This window comes from Astatotilapia calliptera, chromosome 23 (assembly GCF_964374335.1).
Source record: "Astatotilapia calliptera chromosome 23, fAstCal68.1, whole genome shotgun sequence".
Lineage (NCBI taxonomy): Eukaryota > Metazoa > Chordata > Actinopteri > Cichliformes > Cichlidae > Astatotilapia > Astatotilapia calliptera.
Genome location: NC_137443.1, coordinates 15,988,627 through 16,014,694, shown reverse-complemented (window position 1 = coordinate 16,014,694; position 26,068 = coordinate 15,988,627). Strand labels below are relative to the sequence as shown.

The following is a 26,068-nucleotide window of genomic DNA, read 5'->3' as shown; positions in this document are numbered from 1 at the left end:
ATGCCTCATTTAACTGTTTCTCAAAATTCATTCTGTGCTTCACCAGAAGTTGCCTGGCATGGCTCGAGAGATAAAAAAGAGGTTAGAAATTAATTTCACTTGAATTGTAATTTAATGAGGGGTATATAGTATATATTCAGAATGTATTATATATGAAAGAATGAGATGTGGATTTTAAACAAAATAGTTTCTCTTTGTTCTTAATCATGTCAAAGTAATTTTTTCTAAGAGAAGGTTAAGTAGCAAATCGCAGCTGTTATCCTGAGGATTAGACTATCACACCTGATCCTGCTCCCAAGGTCATCTTCTTCTTTGTTTCATTTCCTTTTTGCTTTCCTTTTACTTTTGTTTTTTTTTTTTTTTTTTTGTTTTTTTTTTTTTTAAATGACATCAGAAACAGCAGTATGCGACATTACGTGATGGCAGAGCTTCAGTTCATCCTTTGTCATTTTTTTTTTTTTTTTAAATAAATAGGACAGGGGGAATGAATGAGAGAAAGAGGGGGAGAGAAAGAAAGAAAACCAAAGGGGAGAAGAGACGGTGAGAAGGGGGGGGAAGAGAGAGAAAAAAAAAAAAAAGAACTCCTGGGTCACCTGTATGGAGAAAAAAAAAAAAACAAACAAAAAAAAACAAACAGAGGAGACAGCAAACAACAAAGAGTAACATAATGATAGAGAAAACAAAGCACCATCACAATAAACTAGCTAGTCATAGATATCAATATTTACTAAATAATAAACGATATTGTGCAGCACGCAAGATAGACAGCGCACAGTGTGCTTTGAGGCAGCAGCCAAGAAAGCTTTAGTCCGCGTCTGTGAATACCCATGTGTGCATACCTGTGTGGATCAGCATGCTTGCATTCCAAAGGTTTCTCCATGTAATGATCTGCTAGGGAGTGTGGGGGGGCCACAGCCCCGTCCTCCAGGGTGTGAAGCGGGTATGGAGGAGATCAAAACTCCAGACATCCAGAGGCCCCCAGAACACAAGAGACCATGGAAGACCAACAGAGGGGCAGCCGCGCCACTGTTCCAGTAAGAGCCGAGGAGAGTCCCAGATGAGGGCTCGCCCAGCAGCCGCGGAGCAGAAGTCAGGGGGAGTTGCAGTGACGCGCCCGTGAGCTCCGCCGGCCCCCAGCTGCGCCTGAGTGACCGAGCCCCAGGCCGAGAGGCCGGGGGCACCCCACCTCCAAAGGGGCCCGAGCGAGCCCCAGGCCCCAGGCCCCGACAAGCGGCCGCCAAGGAGTGAGCCGGTGTGTACCCGGACGCCCACCCCCAGACACAAAGAACCACCAACACACCGACACCTGAGGGAGTCCGCCACCGGCAGGGGAAGTGGTGGTGGGTGGAGATAGGCCTCCAAACCTTGGAGGGCCTGAGGTGTCCCCAGAGAGGTGGCGTCTGATACCCAACCTGACATATAGACACAGACATACAGGCACACACAGACACAAACATCCATTCCCACCCTCATGCTCTCATATGCACTCACTCCACACTCAACCAACGTGGAGACAGACATAAAGAGACGCTGTACACACAATCACACTCCCCAAGCGTACTCTACAAACCGGGTCTAGGTACCCTTGCCCCTGGAGGGGGGAATTGCACCCAGACCCAGGTGGTGTTACCCTTTTCCCTGCGGTGGGGAGAGGCAGACCACCCCGACTCCGCAGCAGCAGGGAGGCCCCACACACTTTTGTTTTGACTCACTCACCTCACTTGGTTTTGGTAAAGTCTTCACTTCCTGTCCTTGTGTGTTTCACTCCACTGTGATCGCCTGCCTTGCTTTAGGTATCTCTTCTTGGTACAACACCTTCTTTAGTGTGCACGCTTTGTCTATGTTAACATCTCGCTTCAATTTCTACACTTGCTTGCATCTTTTCTTTACTTCTTGTTTCCTTCCAACAGGCAGGTAATGAAGAAATGTCTTTTTATTTTCTTAAATATCCAAACACATATATAATATATAATATGTCAAACACAAGCAATGGTAGAAAAACAAATTAAGTATACCCTCTTTAGAGCTTAAGGTTTTACTTATCAGGACAAGAAAAAAAAATAAAATGAGGTAAATATTGTTAGGTATTTTAGTACCATGGTAGCATTTACTGGATATTGTTTTATAGTGACATTATGCAGGAAAACTCTGTCATTCAATAAGGCCCCTTTGTTTTAGTTATTTTTCTCTTTGACCCAAGAATTGATGTGTGAGAATCACAGGCTGGTACAAGGTTGAAATACCACAGAGATCACTCCCTCAGCTACATTAGTTTCTTAATCTTTTAGACGCCTGTTGAAGGCCAAATGGTTTGTTTCAGATTTCACTAATGAAAGAACTCTTTGTTTTGTGCCTTGAAAATATGTCGCTGAGATAATCACAATTGTAGCTGAACTAATAAACTACACAAAGGATGCTTCTTCACCCAAGGGCAGGAAGACGCTCCCTTATCTTGGTCTGTACTGGTTTAAACTGATAATCTGCTGTCTCATGAATTTTACCCTCTATATAAACTGTTGTACTTGTGAATAAAGTTGAGTCAATTTGGGAAGACAATCTAAAGCAGTCTCTGTTTTCTTGTTCTCCCAAGCTGCTCCCGAGCTCGTACTAACACGCTGAATGGCATGCTTGAATATTGCTTGAGAATATATTTGACTGTGTTACAGACTAAGGGACATTCTCTGCTGATAGACGTCCACGCCTCGGAGGAAGCCGATCCACGGAGTAGGCCCTGGAAACCGTTTCCTTCAATTTTGGTGTCAGAAGTGGGATCCTGACGAAGGTAGGCACTCGTCTTTTATTTTATAAGACTGTGTTATGCCTTTCTCAGTGATCCACATAGAAACGGGATACGCTGACGAGGCCTTCTTCAGTGGCCCACATAGTAACAAGTGGGATACGCTGAGGAGCCTTCGTTAGTGGCCCACATAGAAACACAGGAAGTTGCCTGCTGTCATAAACTAAGAAGTTGCTCACCAGCAGAAAGGACACAGGAAGTTGCCTGGGGTCATAAAACGAGAAGTTGCTCGTTAAAAAGTGAGAAGTTGCTCACTAAAAAGATAAAATTGCTAGCAAAAAAATCAAGTAACCTCAGGTGTGCCACAGCAAAATAAAAACTAACTTAAAACCTTCAAGCGCCTAAACCCCTCTGGAAATCACTGACCATGGGTCAGAATAATTCAAAGACCTTAGACGGGTCCGATAAAAACTCAAAATTAACTGTAAAACCGAAAAAAATAAAATATAAAATCACAAATAGCGGCTCAGTACGACTCCCACTTCCGGTTACGTTTAACCCACGCTCGCGAATCAATGAAGACTTCCATGATTACGTATCCAGAACATGCGGAAGTGCTTACGTGACTGATTTCGTCTCGAACTTAAGAACTATAACTTTAATGCATCCTAATGTATTTCCGGAGCCCTATCCCGAACGATTATCGCCAGAAAACAGGTCAGTAGAAATGTTAAATACTATTTGTGATAAGGAAAGTAGGCTGATTAAAAAGTCCTGTAAAAAATATATGATAGAATGCAATGAAATAATACCCAGATTTGGAATACCTCACCAAATTAACAGTGATAGAGGACCTTCATTCACATCAGAAGTAATTCAAAAGTGTGCTAAAACTCTAGCAATAGACTGGAAATATCATGTGCCATACCACCCTCAGAGTTCAGGAGTTGTAGAAAGAATGAATAGGACCATAAAAAATCGCCTGACTAAAGCAATGATAGAAACAGGAATGACCTGGATCAAACTACTTCCTCAAATCCTCTGCGAGATTAGAATGACTCCATCCGCAGCAACCAAATTATCTCCATTTGAAATAATCATGGGAAGACCGTTTCCAACACCATGGTCAGCCTCCAGAGGGGCACCGCTATTGGAAGGGGACATAGACACTGCATTGTCTGACTATGTTCATAACCTGGTAGAAACACTGAATACTAACTATCAGAAAGTTTGTCTCTCTCAGCCTCTCCCTTCCATAGATCCAACCCATCCGTGGAAACCAGGAGATGCGGTGTTGGTAAAGTCACTAAAACCAAGGGCACTCGGGGAGGCCGCGTGTTCCAGCCCCCAGACTGTACTTGCAGTGACGAGAACCAGCATCCTAACAGATGGACAACCTCAGTGGATTCATGCCAGCAGGGTTAAGACCAGCCCCACCAAACCACCTAAGGCGTCGGATCAAGTAGATGACGACTCAGGCGAGCCAACGCCTGGATCCAATCCACCTACACACACACAATCACTGATTAACACACAACGCCTGAAAGAACAACAACAAGGTACTCGAACATCCAGCAGGAACAGAAAGCCTAGAGTACCACACAATGTCTAACCTGATAAAGATAGACTCGTTTCATCCTGATAATGGAGAAAATGAAATGCCCATTGTCATCACACGACGCTTATACGGTGTCTCTCGAACCTGGGACCAGGCCAGAAGACGACTAAAGAACTGTCTTTTTTATATATTTAGGTTATTAATCATATCTACTGCATTAACCTTAGGATTTTTATTTACTATTTCGTATTGTAAAGTGCAACCCTGTTCAAATTTCTGCAAGCCACATTTTCAATGATAACCCATATAGCTACTAGTACAGCTACTTCAATGTATTTGCAATTAGCACAAATTGATCCTGAGGATGTGCCAGATGTTACCAATGATGTTCCTGATGTGTATATTGAACATTAGGTTGTGAACTATTACATTTTATGATTTGCTTTTTATATTATGTTATTACATTTGTGATTTTTCCTTTCTATTTGAGTTATTATTTTTAAAAATAATAAAAGAGGGGAACTGTTAGGTATTTTAGTACCATGGTAGCATTTACTGGATATTGTTTTATAGTGACATTATGCAGGAAAACTCTGTCATTCAATAAGGCCCCTTTGTTTTAGTTATTTTTCTCTTTGACCCAAGAATTGATGTGTGAGAATCACAGGCTGGTACAAGGTTGAAATACCACAGAGATCACTCCCTCAGCTACATTAGTTTCTTAATCTTTTAGACGCCTGTTGAAGGCCAAATGGTTTGTTTCAGATTTCACTAATGAAAGAACTCTTTGTTTTGTGCCTTGAAAATATGTCGCTGAGATAATCACAATTGTAGCTGAACTAATAAACTACACAAAGGATGCTTCTTCACCCAAGGGCAGGAAGACGCTCCCTTATCTTGGTCTGTACTGGTTTAAACTGATAATCTGCTGTCTCATGAATTTTACCCTCTATATAAACTGTTGTACTTGTGAATAAAGTTGAGTCAATTTGGGAAGACAATCTAAAGCAGTCTCTGTTTTCTTGTTCTCCCAAGCTGCTCCCGAGCTCGTACTAACACGCTGAATGGCATGCTTGAATATTGCTTGAGAATATATTTGACTGTGTTACAGACTAAGGGACATTCTCTGCTGATAGACGTCCACGCCTCGAAGGAAGTCGATCCACGGATTAGGCCTTGGAAACCGTTTCCTTCAAATATAACCTCAGATAAGCTACAAAACATGACTTATCACATGATATAATTATTTATTTAACAAAAACTAAGCTAAAAGCAGTGCGTGAAAAACTAATTACACCCCTTCTGCTCTCAGGAAATTAAGTAACTAGCGACAAGAGCTGATAATCAAATGCACTTGATTAAATGCTCATCGGCATCTAAAGTGTGAAACCTCTATAAAAGCAGATGTTTTGGCAGTTTTCTGAGCTCCAGCATTCAGGTGTGCATTAAAACAATGCCAAGGAGAAAAGAGATCAGTAGTGATTTTAAGAAGCAAGTGCTGCAGCCCATCAGTCTGTGAAGGCCTATAAGATCATTTCCAAACAATTTAGTCCACGATTCTCCAGTGAGAATGATTATTAATAAGTGGAAAACATTCAAGACAAATATGTCTCAACTCTACAGGCCTCATTTAGCATCTTAGAAGTAACATACAGTTAAGAGGAAACTGAATACGTATGATGTGGTATGTTTGGAAAGGTTGCCAGGAGAAAGCCTATTCTCTCTAAAAAGGAACGTGGCAGCATGGCTAAGAGTGGCAAAGCTGTATCTGAAGAAACCAGAAGACATCAGGACAGATGAGATTGGGTGGCTGTGGCTGAGGTGGTAGAGCAGATCAGCTACTGATCGCAAGGTCGGTGGTTCGATCCTTGGCTTCCCCAGTCTGCATGTCAAGTATCCTTGGGCAAGATACTAACCCAAATTGTCCTCCGATGCGTTCATCGGAGTGTGAATGCAGGTTAGTTTGCACTTGTGTATAGAAGTGGGTGTGAATGGGTGAATGAGGCATGTTGTATAGAGGAGAGTAGAAAAGCGCTATATAAGAATCACTCCATTTACCATATGTCCTACCAGCTGCCAAGTAGGGTGTTGGAGGGCTGATGATTTGGGCAGTCGCTGAGTTGAACCATAAACTCCACTGTTTACAAAAGTATTCTAGAGTCGAATATGAGGCCATCTGTCGGTCTGCTAAAACTAGGCCAAAGCTGGGTCATGAAACAGGACAATAATCCAAAGCACAGCAGAACAGAATGACTGAAGAATCAAGATGTTCCAATGGACCAGTCAGACGTCCAGACCTAAACCTGACTGAGATGCTTAAGACCTTAAGAGAGTGGTATATAAATGGATGCCCACAAACCTCAGGGAACTGAAATAACATTGTTAGATGATATGAGAGATTAGTGTAGTTCATTTACTGACACAAATGGCACAAATGCCCAAATAGTGAAAATTGTTAATTAAAACATCTTCATTGAATTTGTTTAAGGTTGAGGAAGATCTTATTTGGGTATAGTAAAATGGTGACAAGGTTTGGAAGCAAATTGTCCAAAATCCTGTATGAGCATTGTTCTTGGTGATACTGGGTTGCAAACCCCAGGATCATCATGAATTCTGCTTTGCTGATTTAGCCAACATAAAGTTTTCAAAAAGCAGTTCTATGACCACTGTGTGTGAGACATATCCCCCTGTTTTCTCAGAGGGTCCGTAAGGTTACTCTGCTAACCTTTGTCAAATTGTTCATGGACTTTTAATCCAGCTTCAGACCTATTTAATACAGTTGCACTATAACAGGATTGGGAATCTTTAACCCCCTGTGACATGGTTGCCAGCTGTTCCCACCCACTCACAGTGGGTCAGCCCACACAGGGATGCTGATGGGTGGGGCAGGATGGGAGGACATGCCTGGAAAGTGAGAGGATCCTCTTAGCTTAGTGCAGATTGCTGCAGCGTAAAGACAAGAGGAATGCTGAGCCCAAAGGTGCTTTAAAACGTCACAGAGGAGTGGATATTTTGCATAGTTTTTCTTCATTCATTTTATATTTTTCCTTCATTCTTACACCTGGAGTTTAAAGCTTTGGTTGGGCCATATTTATGGATTGCTGAGAGGACAGACGACAGGTGACTCACAATGGCCATGGCTTTGGATGCAGTGTGGGTGAGGGTGAAGAATGTTTGCAAGCAGAACGGGCTCCTCATCATGTCAGTGATGGCTGTGGTCATTGGATGTCTTTTGGGTTTCTTCCTGAGGACACGGCGTCTCACGGAGCAGGTCAGTGTGTCTCCTCCCCTTGACCCAGTGTGACGTCATGCAGAGAGAACCCTGTATGTATACTCAGTACAAAGACATAAGGTTGCTGTTTTCATCAAATTGAGAAAATGATGCTTATATTAGCCATGTAAAGCATTATTATTCATACCAATATTTTCCCAGTTTTATTGAAGTTCAGCCTTTAACCCTAAACTGCATATTGGCTAAGTGATAAAGTGCTTACCCTTGTACTGTTTAATAAAGGCTGTCATCAAAAACTAAAAATCATCTGAATTTTCAGAAAACAGACCTTATTTCCAGGAAACCTACTGCATTCATAACAATATCAAATAATAACAATTTGAAAGCGATCGCAATAATTCCCACAGGAGAATGAAAAACCCTCTGGTTGTATTTGATAAAATTGTACTACACTCTCTGCAATAATGAGGATTATAATGCATTGCAGGAAGTAGTTGTGTGTATGGTGAGGAAACAGGCAATAACAAAGCGAGTAAGACTGGCTAGCCAGGAGTTTAGTGTATAGCGAGATAATAACCTGAAACACTGGATGGAAAGACCAGCAGTCTCCATATTTAAATTCCTAAGTTTATTGGGGAAGAGCTGGAAAAACATTGTGGAAGCAAATCAGTCAGAGGCTTCAGCAAAAGTGTTATTGTAAAAATTTCAAAAGAAATGATGCGTTTGTTTTTCTGCTAAATGAGTGAAAAGTTATATTAGCACACTCTTGATGGTACTCCTGCTTTAATGTGTCTTTGCACTGATTTTACATTTGCTTCTGTCTGGATAGAGTGTAACTGTTTTGGGTAGAGATGTCTCCTAAACACATGCAGGAGCAATAAAGTTCCTTTTTGAAAAGAGCACAGCAAGAAGAATACACTCACCAAATGGATGTGTGATTGTTCCTGTTCAAAGTGGCTGTGCAAGTTGTGGGTCTTAGCTTTCCTAAGAACTGCTCATTCATACAACACGAGTGACTAAAGTAGTTTTTTTCCACCATAAATTAAAGGTAAAAACATGCATGAAACTGAATAAAAACAAGAAAGAAAAGCACTGTGTACTCATCTAGCTACCTTCCTAAGCAGTACTTTGAGATTTAGACCATTAGTGTTGAAATCTTTTGGATGAATGAATAAAAATTGAATTCTACTGAGCTGTGATTGATAAATTTGGGTGGAAACGCTTTGGGAATGCATTCATGTCTCTGGAGTGTGTGTGTGTGTGTGGGGGGGGGGGGGGGGGGGGGCGGAAGCTGCATCTACACTGGAAGTGATCCACTCCTTGCACACTGCTTTGAAGCTGAAAGTTACCTAATTAGTAGGCAATTGTCTATTCTATATTCAGCATACATGTCAGTCACTGGTACATGGTGATGTTATTGGTAGTCATTTCAAGGTCTCACCTGAAAGTTGAGAAATGTTTATCTTGGATGGCAGCAGTTATTTAACCTGTACCAGGTTCAATCGCCGAACATCATTCAGTTTCTGGTATCTGAGAATACTATTACTGAGAATTGCTTCCAGTGTGGGTGCAGCTTTAATTTGTGTTACAGAACCTTGTTTTTTACTCACTCATTGCCCCTCAGATTTGTCCTGTGAACTATCAGTTCTAGCTTCATCCAGCTATATACGCCTTACACGTGAATATCATCTTTTCATTTCTACCCTGTACTGCAGCTGACTCAGAGAGGAGAGACACACAAAACACAAAACACAAAACGATGCACTTAGCTCTGCATCACTTCTACTGAAGGGGAAACTTTTAGCTGCCACTATAATAAAAGGAATAAGTATAGTAAGCAAAAGCTGTTTACTTGTTCATATATCAAACCATAGTCGTGTGCATTAAAATTTGCTGATTGCCAGTGACTCCCAAAAGCAAATATGAGCCCTCTGAATTTAACATTTAACAAGTAGCCATAAATGGATAAGAAGCTGCAGTCCAAATATTAGGTAGCAGAAGCTAACTCATAACATAGGGCCAGCTAGATGCCTACAAATAAAATACCAGAAATTCACTAACTGAAGTGCAGCCCTCCTGGTCTGTTGGCACAGTTAACTGCACAGCAGATCATATTATTTTCTCAGATATTTTACTCCTTTCAAGGCTCCAAAGCGCTCCAAAATGAACAAGGTCGAGAGATTTAGTTCAGTGGCTCATATCGCCTGAGGTAAAGCATAGCAGACAGAAAGTGATTGGCCTGTAGTCTCCTGTGTCAGCATCCACCTGCTACTCAAAGTACCATACATATGTATGATGTATAGCTTAAAGCCATATCAAAATTTAACCTGGTTATATTAATATTCATCTTCGCTCTCAGGAGCTTAGTGCATTCCAGCACGGTACTCTGGTAGGATGCTACTTGTGCAACTTGTGCTCACTACAGACTGCTGACTATTCTATAGTCATCTGTTAGTGTTGAAGCGATTGGGAGCGATCGCAACTCAGCCAAGAAGTGGCAGGCCACGTAAAATCACAGGGCGACCTTCAAACTTCACGTGACCTTCCGATCAGCTCGAGAAGAGTGCGTAGAGAGCTTCATGGAGTGGGCCGAGCAGTTGCATCTAAACCAAACGTCAGTTGCAGTGGTGCGCTCTCAGAGATGTGCTCTCTGAAATGACGAATCACACTTTTCTGTCTGGCAATCCATTGGATTAGTCTGGATTTGGCAGTTGCCAGGAGAATGGTATTTGTCTGACTGCATTGTGCCAAGTCTAAAGTTTGATGGTGGAGGCATTACAGCATTGGCTTGTTTTTCACGAGCTGCCCTCAGTCACCTTAGTTCCAGTAAAAGAAACTCTTAATGCTTCAGCATAACAAGACATTTTTGGCAATTTCATGCTCCCAACTTTGTGGGACCAGTTTGGGGATGGACCCTTCCTGTTCCAACATGACTGCACACCAGTGCACAAAATAATGTCCATAAAGACATGGATGATTATCCAACATTGGTGTCTGACCTCACAAATGTCATTCTGGAAAAATGGACAAAAATTTCAACGCGCTCCTAAACTTGGTGGAAATCCTTTCCCAGAAGAGTTGAAGCTGTTATAGCTGCAAAGGGTGAGCTGACATCATATTAAACCCCATGGATTAAGAATGTGATGTCACTCAAGTTCATATGCATGTGAAGGCAGATAAGCAAATACTTGGCAAAGGCAATACAGTGTCTCTCGCTTACTCTAAATTTCTAAATAACACCACATACTACATAAACACTGGCCATTTGAACCCCTTTACAGTTGTTTTTCTGGTGATGCTGTGCTGTTACTATATAAGAGAATTTAAACCAAAAGAGAAAACAATAACTTAGTTGCTATATTTATTATATCCCTCGTGCAGAGGAAGTATTTGTGTTCCTGTGTGTGTGTATTCATGTTTGTTGTCATTAATTTATTAAAGCATTTACAGGAAACCTAAGCATTCATTTACAGTAAAGTTGCTTCGGTCAACAAGCAGCTTTAATGGGATCCGTAAACAAAATGCAGCCTTTTTCTTTCCCATCAGCCTTCTGTCTAAAGCTCTGTCAAATTCTCAAATAGACCTAAAAATAGCTTGTGGCTCCTTTACTCTCACAATAGGGGATTACAATCCAATCAAATAAATGCTTTCTCTAATTGTACATCAAATAAAAGTGCCTGTCAGTGGGGCTCATCGCAACCTACACAGAAGACATTTATGTTTCAAGGCAGATTATCTGTTTCTGCTCTGAACCCCCAAACACAGATCCTCTCTGTGTTTGGGGGTTCAGGGCATAAACAGGAAGTACAGCTAATCTTTTTAAGTGTGTTTTTGTGTTTGTCTGTATGTATGTGAGATAAGACTTAGCTTGTTTCGGGGAGCAGGGGGATTGGACTGTGCAGCAGAAAAATGAAAAAAGAAGAAAAAACAAAAACAAAGATAATATTCAAAGGAATTAAAATCTGAAGAGAAGAGACATCCTAACATTTTTTAGCACAGGAATATATGAAGTACAAGTGTAGGACTGGGTACTGGGTGGGTGACTAGATTACAGTATAATGGAAGTCTGTAGAAGCAGCCCATTAGTTGCAAATTTCACAGTTAGACTGACAAAGAATGTAAAAATAACTCAAGATTATTTCTGTGATGAGATCGCAACAGACAGATGCACAAATACCTGGTGGAGCTGGTGATTGTCATCGGGAAAATATTTTGCCACAGGGACACACACACTGGAAATATTTCTCAGAGATTTTGATCCATATTGACATGAAAGCAGAGTTGCTGCAGATTGTATATCAAAGCCATGATGTGAATCCCTTGTTTCACCACATCTCAAAGATGCTCTGGTGACTGCAGAGGCCATTTGAATACAGTGCAGTCATGTTCAAGATTCCAGTTTGAGGTGACTGGAGGTTTGTGATATGGTTCATTATTCTGCTGAAAGCAGCTGTGGTCAGAAAGGGCTGGACATGGTCAGCAACAAGGCTCAGTGCACTATTTGTACTAAAGGGCCCAAAATGTGCCAATAAACACACAACATTACATCATAACCAGCCTGAACCACTGATACGAGGCAGGTTGGATTGAGGCTGTCATGTTGTTTATGCCAAAGTGTGACAATCTTACAATCCAAACGTTGCTGCAGAAAATGAGAATCATTAAACCAGGTGACATTTTCTCTAACTTCCTACTACAAACTTTTGTTGAGCCTGTGTGAATTGTGGTCTCAGTTTCCTGTTCTTGTCTGACACCTGGTGTGGTCTTCAGCTGCTGCAGATGCATAGATAGATAGACTTTATCATTCAGACTTCATTCATACACCATTCAGTGCACATCAAAACTACTCAAACTTCTCAAAAATACTGAGACTAGGCCGTCTGCCAGTAACAGCCGTATTCTAAGTCACTTAAATTATCTTATGCTCTAATGCTTTGTCTGAAGTTCATCAGGTCATCTTGGCCATGCCTGCATTCCTAAATGCACTGAGTCACCGTGATCTGATTGGCTGATTAAATATTTGCATTAATGAGCTTTTGAAGAGGTGTACCTAATAAAGTGGCTCTTGTATATTTTTGACTGAAGCACTGATTAGACCTACACTTTTTTTTCAGAGTGACTGAAAGCCCCAAGGTGAAGCAGCTAAACTCGAATAGTCTGTTTTCCATACTTTTCAAATTAATTCAGCTCAGTTTTATTTCTATAGCACGATGTTATAAAAGCAGCTGCCTCAAAGCCTTTTATATTGCAGAGGAAAGACAACATTAGAGAAAACCCCTGTTTCATACTGAAAGAGGAAAACTATTTCTGCATATTTGATGTGAGAATGAATTAGTAAAGACCACAAAGTCAGATTCGGGTTTGCGTTTCACTGGGTTTTTTGCACTTTTGTCTTTCCTCTTTGCTTCATAAACAGCAAAGAGGCAGATTAGAAATTTGAAGGAATGGCAGCACAAGTCACTAGCTGGAATCAAACTGCAGCTGTGGTGCTGGGCATTTTCACATCTCAAGGTGTCAAGGTATTGTCATTTTGTTCAATGAATCTGGTTGCAGCCAGTGTGGTATGTGTATTTTAAAATGACCTTAATGCAAACAGAAGAAGAATATTTATCAAATAAAAAGTATGACCAGTGTAGTTATGATCTTGCTGTCACTCATTTGGTTGCTTCAAAGATGGTAGCCAAGTCTGAGACTGGTCACGGTCACATGCCATCTTCAAAGTAACTTTGTAACTTGTGATAAAGTGGCAATTAGACAGAGTCAGCCTGCTGTTTATTTGTGTTTGAATGGAGTTAGGCAGGCAATTACATGCACTCCTTTGTCTGATTAAGTGTGATAAATCTGTTGCAAGTCTACTGCAAATCTGTTACCCTCTACATACGGATAAAAAAAACCCTCACAATAAAGAACATCACATTGTGTTCTGTAGGAAAGACTAATTCTGATTGGTTGCAATATGTTGGTTATCTTTCTGCAAGTGCAACAAATTAAATTATAAATTGTAACTATTTGCAAGCCTTCAAGTCGCCTCCCACTAGGCAACCTGTGCAATCACTTTGCAACTGAAAGTGCTGGTCCAGAGGGTGAGGGTAAACAAAAGGAAGAGTGAAGTGTAAATAAGACAAACAGACAGAATGAGAGAGAAACAGGACTAAACAAAGAGCAGAACTAATAGGAGCAGGTGAAACTGATGACAGCAATAAGATTTTTGAATTTTTGAAATAAAACTGGGGAAAAAGTGAAGGAAAAACAAGCAGGGAAGCAGACAGGGAAGCACTGAAGGGAAACTGAGGTATTAGAAATACAAGGAGTCCATTATGGTACAAGCACCATGACATAAGATGTCCTTTGGCGCCAGAGATAACAGTTCTATTAAATAAGAAATAATGTTCAGCAGGTCTGACATGATGACATAAGCTGTGGAAATAATATCATTTCTTGGCAGAAAGCTTTACAAGTTCTGGAACCTATATTTTCAGTTATCCCACCAATAATGCCTCTCTTTGAAGCTTCCAGAACCTACAGCTTTCAAACTCACAGCTCACATTTTGTAAAGTAACTTTTCCAATCCCATATACACATATATATATATACACTCAACAAAAATATAAACGCAACACCTTTGTTACTGCTCCCATTACCCATGGGATGGACGTAGAGACCTAAAATTCATTCCAGATACACAATATAACCATCCCTCCCAAACAGTGGTCACAAATCAGTCCAAATGTGTGGTAGTGGGCACATCTGCTATATTGAGATAATCCATCCCACCTCACAGGTGTGCCACATCAGGATGCTGATCTGACATCATGAGTAGTGCACAGGTGTACCTCAGACTGCCCACAACAAAAGGCCACCCTGGAATGTGCAGTTTTTTGTGCTATTGGGGGTCTGGGGACCCAGAACCGGTCAGTATCTGGTGTGACCACCATTTGCCTCATGCAGTGCAACACATCGTCGCATGGAGTCTATCAGATTGTCAATTGTGGCCTGTGGAATGTTGGTCCACTCCACTTCAATGGCTGTGCGAGGTTGTTGGATATTCGTGGGAACTGGTACACGCTGTCGTATACGCCGGTCAAGCACATCCCGAACATGCTCAATGGGTGACATGTCCGGTGAGTATGCTGGCCATGCAAGAACTGGAACATTCCCAGCTGCCATCTGCCCTGAACAATGTGAACCATGATTCATCTGTGAAGCGCACACCTCTCCAACGTGCCAGACGCCATCGAATGTGAGCATTTTCCCACACAAGTCTGTTACGGCGACGAGCTGGAGTCAGGTCAAGACCCCGATGAGGACGACGGGCATGCAGTTGAGCGTCCCTGAGACGGTTTCTGACAGTTTGTGCAGAAATTGTTTGGTTGTGCAAACCAATTGTTCCAGCAGCTGTCTGGGTGGCTGGTCTCAGACGATCTTGGAGGTGAACCTGCTGGATGTGGAGGTCCTGGGCTGGTGTGGTTACACGAGGTCTGCGGTTGTGAGGCCGGTTGGATGTGCTGCCATATTCTCTGAAACGCCTGTGGAGACGGCTTATGGTTGAGAAATGAACATTCAATGCACGGGCGACAGATCTGGTTGACATTCCTGCTGTCAGCATGCCAATTGCACGCTCCCTCATTGCTTGTGGCATCTGTGGCATTTTGCTGTGAGACAAAACTGCACATTCCAGGGTGGCCTTTTGTTGTGGGCAGTCTGAGGTACACCTGTGCACTACTCATGATGTCAGATCAGCATCCTGATGTGGCACACCTGTGAGGTGGGATGGATTATCTCAATATAGCAGATGTGCCCACTACCACACATTTGGACTGATTTGTGACCACTGTTTGGGAGGGATGGTTATATTGTGTATCTGGAATGAATTTTAGGTCTCTACGTCCATCCCATGGGGAATGGGAGCAGTAACAAAAGTGTTGCGTTTATATTTTTGTTGAGTGTATATATATATATATATATATATATATAAAAACACCCAGCACGCCCCTGCGGGCGGTTTATCCTTCAAGCTCGGGTCCTCTACCAGAGGCCTGGGAGCTTGAGGGTCCTGCGCAGTATCTTAGCTGTTCCCAGGACTGCGCTCTTCTGGACAGAGATCTCCGATGTTGTTCCCGGGATCTGCTGGAGCCACTCGCCTAGCTTGGGAGTCACCGCACCTAGTGCTCCGATTACCACGGGGACCACCGTTACCTTCACCCTCCACATCCTCTCGAGCTCTTCTCTGAGCCCTTGGTATTTCTCCAGCTTCTCGTGTTCCTTCTTCCTGATATTGCTGTCATTCGGAACCGCTACATCGATCACTACGGCCGTCTTCTTCTGTTTGTCTACCACCACTATGTCCGGTTGGTTAGCCACCACCATTTTGTCCGTCTGTATCTGGAAGTCCCACAGGATCTTAGCTCGGTCATTCTCCACCACCCTTGGGGGCATCTCCCATTTTGACCTCGGGACTTCCAGGTTATACTCGGCACAGATGTTCCTGTACACTATGCCGGCCACTTGGTTATGGCGTTCCATGTATGCCTTGCCTGCTAGCATCTTGCACCCTGCTGTTATGTGCTGGATTGTCTCTGGGGCATCTTTACACAGCCTGCACCTGGGGTCTTGCCTGGTGTGATAGACCCCAGCCTCTATGGATCTTGTGCTCAGAGCTTGTTCTTGTGCTGCCATGATTAGTGCCTCTGTGCTGTCTTTCAGTCCAGCTTTGTCCAGCCACTGGTAGGATTTCTGGATATCAGTCACCTCCTCTATCTGCCGGTGGTACATACCGTGCAGGGGCCTGTCCTTCTATGATGGTTCCTTGTCTCCCTCCTCTTTCTTGGGTTTCTGCTGCCTGAGGTATTCACTGAGCACTCGGTCAGTTGGGGCCATCTTCCCAATGTATTCTTGGATGTTCGTTGTCTCATCCTGGACTGTGGTGCTGACACTCACCAGTCCCCGGCCCCCTTCCTTCCGCTTAGCGTACAGCCTCAGGGTGCTGAAGAAGGGACTGCTCTCACAGCTAGAAGGGACTGCTCTCACAGCTAGAGATTGACGAGGTACAACACAAATGCTACGGCAAGGAGGAGTCAGGACGCCAGGTCAGGGGGGAGATATCATCGCCCCCACCCAAGATTGGGTACATAGCCCCAAGTGCGATAGGAGAAGGACCGTTGAGTGCGAGAGGAACTGACCTGAAAAATAGGATCATGGCCAAGCTTGAAACCTGGATCCCCCGTAGCCGGTTACCAAGATTACGTGAAGTACCCTCAGAAGGTCTGCTAGATGATGTTAATGCAGCACTACGGACAATACCTACAACCACGATTACCGACACTAACAAGCTGATCTACAATACGGCAGCAGTGATCAGTGAGATGCTTGGCTACAAGTTGAACAGCCACAAGGGGCAGTACCCTCCATGGAGAAGGAGGCTAGAGGACAAGATCAAAGTAGCACGGAGGGAGGTTAGCCAACTAACGGAGTTGCAGAAAGGTGCGACAAAGAAGGTGCATAAGAAATACAGCAAGCTGTCCATACCTGAGGCCTTGGAAACTGCCAAGCAAAGACTCACAGCCTTGGCCAGCCGCTTGAGGAGGTACACCAGAGAGATAGAAGGCAGGAGAATAAACCAGCTGTTCTCCACAGAACCAGCAAAGGTGTACTCTCAGTGGCAAGGGAACAATAAGAGAACAGCACCACCAAGGCTGGAGACGGAGCAATACTGGAAGGGCATATGGGAGAAGGACGCAACCCATAACGGCAATGCTCAGTGGCTAGTGGATCTGAGGGCAGACCACAGCGACCTCCCTGAACAGGGTCCAGTAACCATCACAGTGGCAGATATCCAAGAAAGGGTCTCCAGTATGAAGAGTTGGACAGCACCAGGGCCCGACATGGTTCACGCCTACTGGCTAAAGAAGCTGACTGCACTCCACGAGCGTCTGGCAGCACAAATGAACCAGCTGCTAGTTAATGAGAGACACCCAGAATGGCTAACCGAAGGTCGGACGGTCCTGATCCCCAAGGACCCCAAGAAGGGACCGGTCCCCTCCAACTACCGACCAATAACCTGCCTCAGTACTACATGGAAGCTCCTGTCAGGCATCATATCGGCTAAGATGAACAGGCACATGGGTCAATACATGAGCGGGACACAGAAAGGAATTGGCAAGAATACCAGAGGCGCAAAACACCAGCTACTGGTAGACAGAACAATCAGCCGAGACTGCAAGACCAGACTGACCAACCTGTGCACTGCCTGGATTGATTACAAGAAGGCCTATGACTTAATGCCCCACAGCTGGATACTGGAATGCCTAGAATTGTACAAGATCAATGGGACCCTAAGAGCCTTCATCAGGAACTCAATAGGGATGTGGCGTACAACACTAGAGGCCAACTCCAAGCCCATAGCACAAGTCACCATCAAGTGCGGGATCTACCAAGGAGATGCTCTGTCCCCACTGCTGTTCTGCATAGGCCTGAACCCCCTCAGTGAGATCATTAACAAGGCTGGCTATGGATACCGACTACGGAACGGAGCAGTTGTCAGCCACCTCCTGTACATGGATGACATCAAGCTGTATGCCAAGAGTGAACGAGACATCGATTCACTGATCCACACTACCAGGCTATACAGCAATGACATTGGAATGTCGTTCGGACTGGAGAAGTGTAGTCGGATGGTAACAAAGAGAGGGAAGGTAGTCAGAACTGAGCGGATTGAACTACCAGAAGGCAACATTGCAGACATAGAGGACAGTTACAAGTACCTGGGGATCCCGCAGGCGAATGGGAACCATGAAGAGACCGCTAGAAAAGCTGCAACCACCAAGTACCTGCAGAGGGTCAGGCAAGTCCTGAGGAGTCAGCTGAATGGTAAGAACAAGATCCGGGCCATCAACACGTACGCCCTGCCCGTGATCAGGTACCCTGCTGGGGGTAATAGGCTGGCCAAAGGAGGAGATAGAAGCCACTGACATATATATATATATATATATATATATATATATATATATATATATATATATATGCAACATAGCTGTATTACAAAACATAAACAACATGTTTGGTATATATAACTATAACGAACTTTTCTCAGTGATGCTGTTTATTGTACTCTAATGCTTCATTGTGTCACACTTGGTTGGTGAACCTTGTCAAATTGTACTGCCCAGTTCACTGCACACGCACACACACATGCAGGCATACGCACATTGACCCTTAATGCCTGAGTGCAAGATGAGCAGAGCTGCAACAGACCTTCTCTGCTGGTCGTATGCAAGTGCTAATCCTGCTCTTACACAGCAAACTAAGCTCTCTCTGCTTAACAGAAAAGCGCTTTAGCTATCATAATGCATCCACTTCGCCCTGCAGACCCTCAGTCCACTGTCTGTACACCTCCCCCCTGACACCATCCCTACATTCATCAACTCTGTGCAAAACATGACTTTCATAAGTTGATGGATAGTGTACTGGCATTTTTAGCTTCTTAGCATGCTGGACGCCTCTTGTTCACCACACCTTTGCAGCATTTTCTTTTTTGTGACAGCTTAGACAGTTTTTGCTTTTAAAATAATAAGAGACTAACTTTGCACTTTGCACAGCCTGGAAGTATAAATAAGACTGGAACAACATTTACAAGAATCAATCAAGCAAGCAACTGCCAATTTTGTTGCTAAACCAAAATTTAAAAAGAAAAAAAAGTTTGATCTGAAGTAAAAGAAAAAAAAACTGCAGTAACTATGACATTATTACATATCAATGGGTCACCGAACACACATCTGCAAAAAGCTTTATTCATGTCAACACCTTTTATGTTTTGTGACAAAATATGAGAAAAAACTCATATATACAGTAACGGACATTTTGATCGTGCACAAACACAGACACACACACACGGTTACACACACAGCCTTACAAGCTGAAAATTAAACTAACAATGCAATTGTGTTTAGTAACAATACAGTTATTCTGAATGGAAAATCCTTGACCTTCATTAATATTTCAAGGAAGCTTGAATTATTTATGAAAATGTGTCTTTCCAAAAACAATTCTCTAGTTTTGCTCTCTGCTCAGTGTCTTGGGTGTGAGGTGCATCCTTTCTCAGAGTTACAGTTTTATTTTTATTGTTTTGTTTTGTTTTTTAATGAAAAACTGTTGGTATGAGTTGTGGGTAGAGACCAAAAGCATTATGGGGTCAGGAACTTGGTTATTCAGGAGGGCTTAGAGTGGGGCCATTGCTTCTGATCGAAGAGAGCCAGTGGAGTTAATTCAGGCATCTGATGAGCGTGCCTCCTGGACGCCTCTTAGTTGAGGCTAGGCTCAGACACAGGATGCTGGAGAAATTGCATCTCTCCACTGGTTTGGGAATCCCTCAGTCTGTCCTCAGAAGTGCTGGAAGAGGTAAGCATGGAGAGGGAGGTTTTGGCTAAGACCACTGCCTGTGCGATCTACATCCAGATGAGCATTTTAAAATGGATGAATGGACTTCTGCAGCCAGACTGTTTACTGAACATAACTCACAATGCAGGAATGTCAGAAACAAAAAAAGAAAAAGGAAGATTTTTCCTTTTTGGTCCTTGAAGTCAATAAAACTGCAGCAATTTGTGTCACATAGAGTGACGTCAGCAACTTTCCACAGCAGTTGGTCTGCCAGCTAGAAGCTAATGCTGCTTCATACAACTCAAATAAGGGAATTAAATATATATAGTTAACTACTGCTAATCAATTGCTACACACTGTCTGCATGTACTGTATGAACTCCCAGTTTACCTATGAAAACATATAGAAGTAAAGAATAAATCATTGAGTTTTCCATTCTAAAGGTGACATCACAGTGACTTTCTTATGGTAACGGTTTTCTTCTGTTTGTTTGTTTTTTTTCTTTTTGTTACTCACCTTTTTATTTATGACACATCCGTAGTCCATATAATTATTGCCTCAAAGTTGGACTAATTTAAAATTTTATTATAAGAATGTCCCTTTAGTTCTTTGAAAAACCTCCAGCTGATCCAAAGTGTTGCAGAGGGAAGGTTAACATGAAGTACAAAGAGAGATGGAATGTTTAAGAAATCAGATTTTTTCAGTGCTCATCTTAAGGTATTTTTAAAGCCTCTTTAAAGAAACACCCCACTGTGTAGCACTTCTCTCCTCAGTTCCACACACCAAACAGAAACTGTTTAATCTCATACAAAAAGTGCAGGGACCACATTTTTGTGTGCAATCAATGCGGTAAGATACTTTACTGAAAATGACTAGGTTGGTTTAACAAAATGATAAGCAATGACACCATATCAAGATCAAAACAATAAAGAGCAAGCCCACAGTTGCAAATCAGCAGCAGGAGAGTCTATGACCAGTGAATAGTATGAATAGCATAATGAAGTTGCATTTAGAGGTTGGGACACAGCATGATGGATGACTCAGACAGCACAGCAGTGTGGATTTTGCGACATACCTCAGATGCTAAAAGCAGCGATAAAGTATAGAACAACAACAAAAACAAAGTGAACAATATATTGATATTTATCTTTATAAATTCATAAATGCTGTGATATGGGATTCAGCTGCACTTCCACACTATACTCAGATAGCTTGACTCCTGTCCTCTTTCAGCAATAACCCCCCTCAGTGAACTCCCTCTGTTATCCCTGGAAAACAATATTACACTTCCATGCCAGCGCCATTCATTTCTCTTTTTACTAGTTGTATTTTGGACAGTTTAAAATATTTTCAGACCTTTATTCCTCCAAATATTTTTTAAAAGAAACAAATTAATTCCTTTAACAAACAACTATGATGAATTTCCATCTGGCTAATGGTATTTATAGATCATTAAGACTGACTCTCAGAATTATTATTCTCTACTCAAACTCTTATCTAATAATGTTTGCAAAGAGGCGCTTGATCTAAGTTATATTTTTGAGTTCGACTTGTACCCCTGTTCCCCAAATTACTAAAGAAGTGCTGTTTTACTCAAATGAGACATTAATATGGTGTGTGTTTAATTTGGTTGGTTAGATATCAAGTTGTGTTGCTTTTTGAATGCTTTTAATATAAATAACTTTGTATCTTTGGGTCTGATCATGATTAGGGAATTAGGTGGTGATAAGTCTGGACCAAGGCTAACTCACAAACACAATCATATTGCCAGGGGATCTAGGGGCTCAGATCACTGCAGCGCTGTACTGGAGCCTGTGTATTCCTGTCAATTTGCCTCCCTGTATAAATAATTCCTGTAAAATGCTCTCCTTGTATCATCCCACCAATTTCTAGTGGGATTAGCTCAGGACACCGACTGTTTTTAAAGCCACCACATCTGTTTGCTTGGGGTCACTGCCCTGTTTTCAGCCTATCTGTGAAAATGTGCACCGCCACAGCTCTTCTAGATTTTTTTGTGAGTGACTAAATGTATAACATCCAACAATCAACACAAAAGACCATGATTGCTATTGGCAAGGAGTCTTCACAACTGAACGCTTGCAACCTTTCATTTTATATGGATACCTCGTAAACAAAGAGCTGCATTTTTACACATTGAAAGAAACAAATTATTGTTTAACTGTTTCTGGTCTCTACCAACTCCTAAAGAAAATATGTGGCTGAATGTTAGGCTGAGAGTAGTGAGAATGAATTAAAAGACTAAAGCTATACAAAAAAATGTAAAAACAAAAAAACATAAAAGTAAAATAGTAAACTGAAGTTTTGCAGGGAAGAAAATTGTCTACGCTGTGATTACAGATATTGTGCCTGTAATAAAAATGTGTAATCACCACACTGAAAAGCATTGCTGATTGAGGAAATCATGTTTGGCTGGTTTACGTAATTTATTGATTACAGAGATTGTTTGTCCACGTCAACAGTCTCTCTCACAAAAGGAGCTCCACAAGGTCCTGCACACACGATTTCAGATAAGTGGAGGATAATGGATGGATGGACAGACAGACAAGTCGATTTTGAACAAATAAATACAAATACAATAAAAATAAGCCCATCTCCACACAGTAGTCTAAATAAGGTAGAGAACAGTAACAGATTTTTCACATGTGACATTTCCAGCAAATTTTGTCAGCTATCGTCACACCCACAAATTGAGTTTTATGCACTTTTTCTAAGCCAACCCCTCTATTTGTACCTGAACTTAATTATTTGTTTAATGGCTACAATATACCATTCACATTTAACTGACCTGGCGGTTGTCATTTGGATAGATGGATGGATGGACTTACATAAACTTAAAGGGCCTTTAATTCATGTTCATATGTGATTAGGTGTCATGTTATTAAAAATTGATATTTATTTGAATTCATGAATTATTATTTATTATTTAGAATAAACATATTTTTATATTATATTATTATTATTTTTCTATTATATCAAATTATTATTTTTAGAAACAGGAGCAAGCGACATAAGACTTCACAGGAACATAACAGAAGCTTTGACAAAGGGAAAAGAGGATTATTATACACAGAGTAAACACTGGGCGAACAAAACAAAGGTGGAAGTATTGACAATCTAACAGACAGAGCTTAAAAGCCAAAAGAAATCCAGATTATACACAGTAAACTCTGTGGTGCTCATGCTCTAATAATACATCCGGTGGTTCTGAATCCAGCACAGCACCTCTAAGGACTCACTTTTTTCAATTACCATTTGTATTTTCTAACTTCAAAATTGAAGCCTCAATCACATGTTTAACATTAAAATAAATAAACGATACACTTTGTTCATCTCGTTTTTAGTATGTGAAAACGTTATAACACCTTCATTATTAATAAAGGGCATTAACCAATTAATTTAACACAAGATAAAACCACCCTCTATTTATGATGGGATGAGAAGAGAATAAAGAAAACGTAAAAAACATAAATACTTTTATGTAAGGTCTTGTGTAGCACATATTCAATTGATCTTTATATTCTGGTGCATGAAGTGTAATTATATTTTAAATTGCATGATCCTGGTTCAGAGCTTTGAAACTGCACTGCGCCCGTAGAGACCACTTGGGAGGAAAGAAGCTTTGTCAAGCAACTGATCCACTGCCAGTTTCATTTTGGAGATATGCGCTCTGGCTGCATGGGATGGAAACAGCACAGCTGATAGAGAACAGCTGTCCGCTGTTGCACTGGACAGAGGCCAGTGTTAAGCCTGGTGGACTCACAAACACACAAAACCCCACAGGATCTGCCGACAAACTCCCCAAAACTTGCATATTAGATTTACCTCTCTGTGCTTAGCCATGACTCTCACCTCTTTTCCTGTTGAAATATTCCTTCCACCTACGCCAGTCTCTATTGAGTAATAGAGTCTGTGAGAGGAATGAACAACAAGGTCTACTTTACACACCAGTGATGTTGCTTTGGGAGTTTCTTAAAGTCAATCAGAAGGGATTTCTTTCCATAAAACTGAGTAATAGTCAGTTGAACTCCACTTTCACAGTAGGTGTTGATTTTGTGATTTGTGAAAGATTTTTAAAAAATGCTTTTTTTGAAATATAAGTGTCTTTGATTAGACACTTAAGTTTAAAACTACTCTTTCTATCTTTGAGATAAAACAGTACGACTCATCAGTCGTACTGTTATTGAAAGTATCTGCATGTAATGATGCATGAGATGGTTATGAATAATTTTTTCTCTATTGGTTATATTTTTATTTGTGAAGAAACTTGTGAGCTCATTACTAGTTAAGGTTCAAGGAAAGTTTGGCTCAGCAGACTGATTCTGGCTACAGTGTTGAAAAGAAAACTGGGGTTGCTCTTATTTTCTTCACTAATGAAAAGTAAGATGTCATTTTAGGAGGGCTTTTATATAGAGCAATAAACTATTTTTCCAGGTTAAATGAAGATCTTCTAAAATAATGAGATACCATTTTCTCTCTAACTTTTGGGTTATCTGCTATAAGGTGCACATTAGAGAGTTATACCAGGAAGTCAAGTACTTGTGATTTGAGGCTTTCTTTTTCAGAAGCGCCACAGTATCCAGAGTCATGCACAATGTCGATGTGACACCATTAACAAGATAATCGACCTCTGTGGGAGTAGCAGCTCTGCACTGTGTTGACACAATAAGTGGAGGAAAAATATGCTTAAATGTAATTACTGCGCTTTCAGAAAGACGTCTACAGTAATGAAATGTATTACCCACTATTGAGTAATCCATTATTGTAAATTTAAGTGTTATTAAGAAGTAATCAGACAAAAGAGGGTTTTCAGGGAACACTGCATAAATGTTCAGTTCCTATGTCACATGTCAGAACAAGATCCAGGGTGTGATTGAAGTGGTGGGTGGGTTCTTTTACATTTTGAGCCAATTAAGTTTAATAATAGGTTAAATGTTTCTTTTGATCTTTCTTGTTGCCATCACTGTGCAGCACTATGATGAGTTGGGCATTTTCTGAATTGAATGAATGAATGATATTAAATCTTATAAAAATACAAAACAAACATGATCTTATTGCTTTCCAGTGTATTGTTTTTGTAAGTGCATTCATTGTAATCATTAAGAAACATGTCAGAGAAATCTCCTGTGATGGGTCCATTACAGTACAGGTTTAAAAAAAACAAAAAAAACACCAAAAACCAAGCTAAATTTATATAGGTAGTCCTGTATTCATCTAGAGAACATGCAGAAAGTAAATTTGGTAGAGTTGAGACATGGGGCAACAATGCAGAGCTGAAATGAAAGGCCTGCTTAAGTGAAAATAAAGGGAAAGCACAAGAGACAGAAGACTTACAAAATAAATCTGGAAGCAACAAAACACAGAAGCAAAACTAATACATGACTGAACATGGAGAAACACAAAGGAGGCTACAATCAACAAGGAAATCCAAATTCAAAAAATAGAGGACAACAAAGGTCAAACAAGAAAGCGACTACATGTTTTCTATTGACCGTTTTCTATTGACCAACTGGGGTAATTTCTGAATAAAATGAAATCTGAACATATGCAGTGAAAAGCAGGGAAATGTAAGCTGTTGTAGGTCAAAAGCTGGTATGTCATCCATGTTAATACACTGTCCATATGTGTAAGCCCGCTCTGCTGCAGCTGTTTTTTTTCCATCTGATTTAACAAATCTCTGTTTAATGCTTAACAACTTCTCATGTAAACATCAAAGAAATGCAACACCAGTGAAAGGTAACAGTGAGATTTTTCTTTTTCTGGACCACTTTAACATCACATTTTCCATCCATGCGATAAATTGATAGCCTGGTACTCCCACGACAGGCTTTCAATTTATCGCAGGTCATGAACTTACAGTTGTTCCAGTATGTTATAATAAACTGCCAGTTAGGGGGGAAAATCTGTATATACAAATGAAAGCAATAGAAGATCTGAGGCTTTGTGGGATTTACAACCTTGATAAAATACTCATCACCTACCTTGTTCCAACTGGAATTACAAAATCACTGCTTTTGTGACAGCCAGGGACATAATTTCATCTCAAGGCTAAAGTCAACATCAAAGTCAATCGGCCTTGGCAACACAATTGCCTTTTTTTGCTTTTTAAACACTTTTAACAATTTGTTAATTCACCCTGTTAATTTTTTTC

The 26,068-nt window shown here is 41.3% G+C and overlaps 1 protein-coding gene and 1 long non-coding RNA gene across 2 annotated transcripts in view; both read left to right on the top strand.

Moving 5' to 3' along the window:
* The first annotated feature begins 3,153 nt into the window (after positions 1-3,153).
* Positions 3,154-5,296, top strand: LOC145424555 (uncharacterized). Its single transcript, XR_013905630.1, has 2 exons — positions 3,154-3,454; positions 3,981-5,296. It is a non-coding gene; the product is annotated as an uncharacterized LOC145424555 (long non-coding RNA).
* A 1,939-nt stretch (positions 5,297-7,235) lies between these two features.
* slc1a7b (solute carrier family 1 member 7b) overlaps positions 7,236-26,068 on the top strand; it is a 51,518-nt gene continuing 32,685 nt past the window's right edge. The window contains exon 1 of the mRNA XM_026159730.2: positions 7,236-7,566. Coding sequence (XP_026015515.1) covers positions 7,426-7,566 — 141 coding nt within the window. The 5' untranslated portion in view covers positions 7,236-7,425. The remainder of the gene's footprint in view (positions 7,567-26,068) is intronic.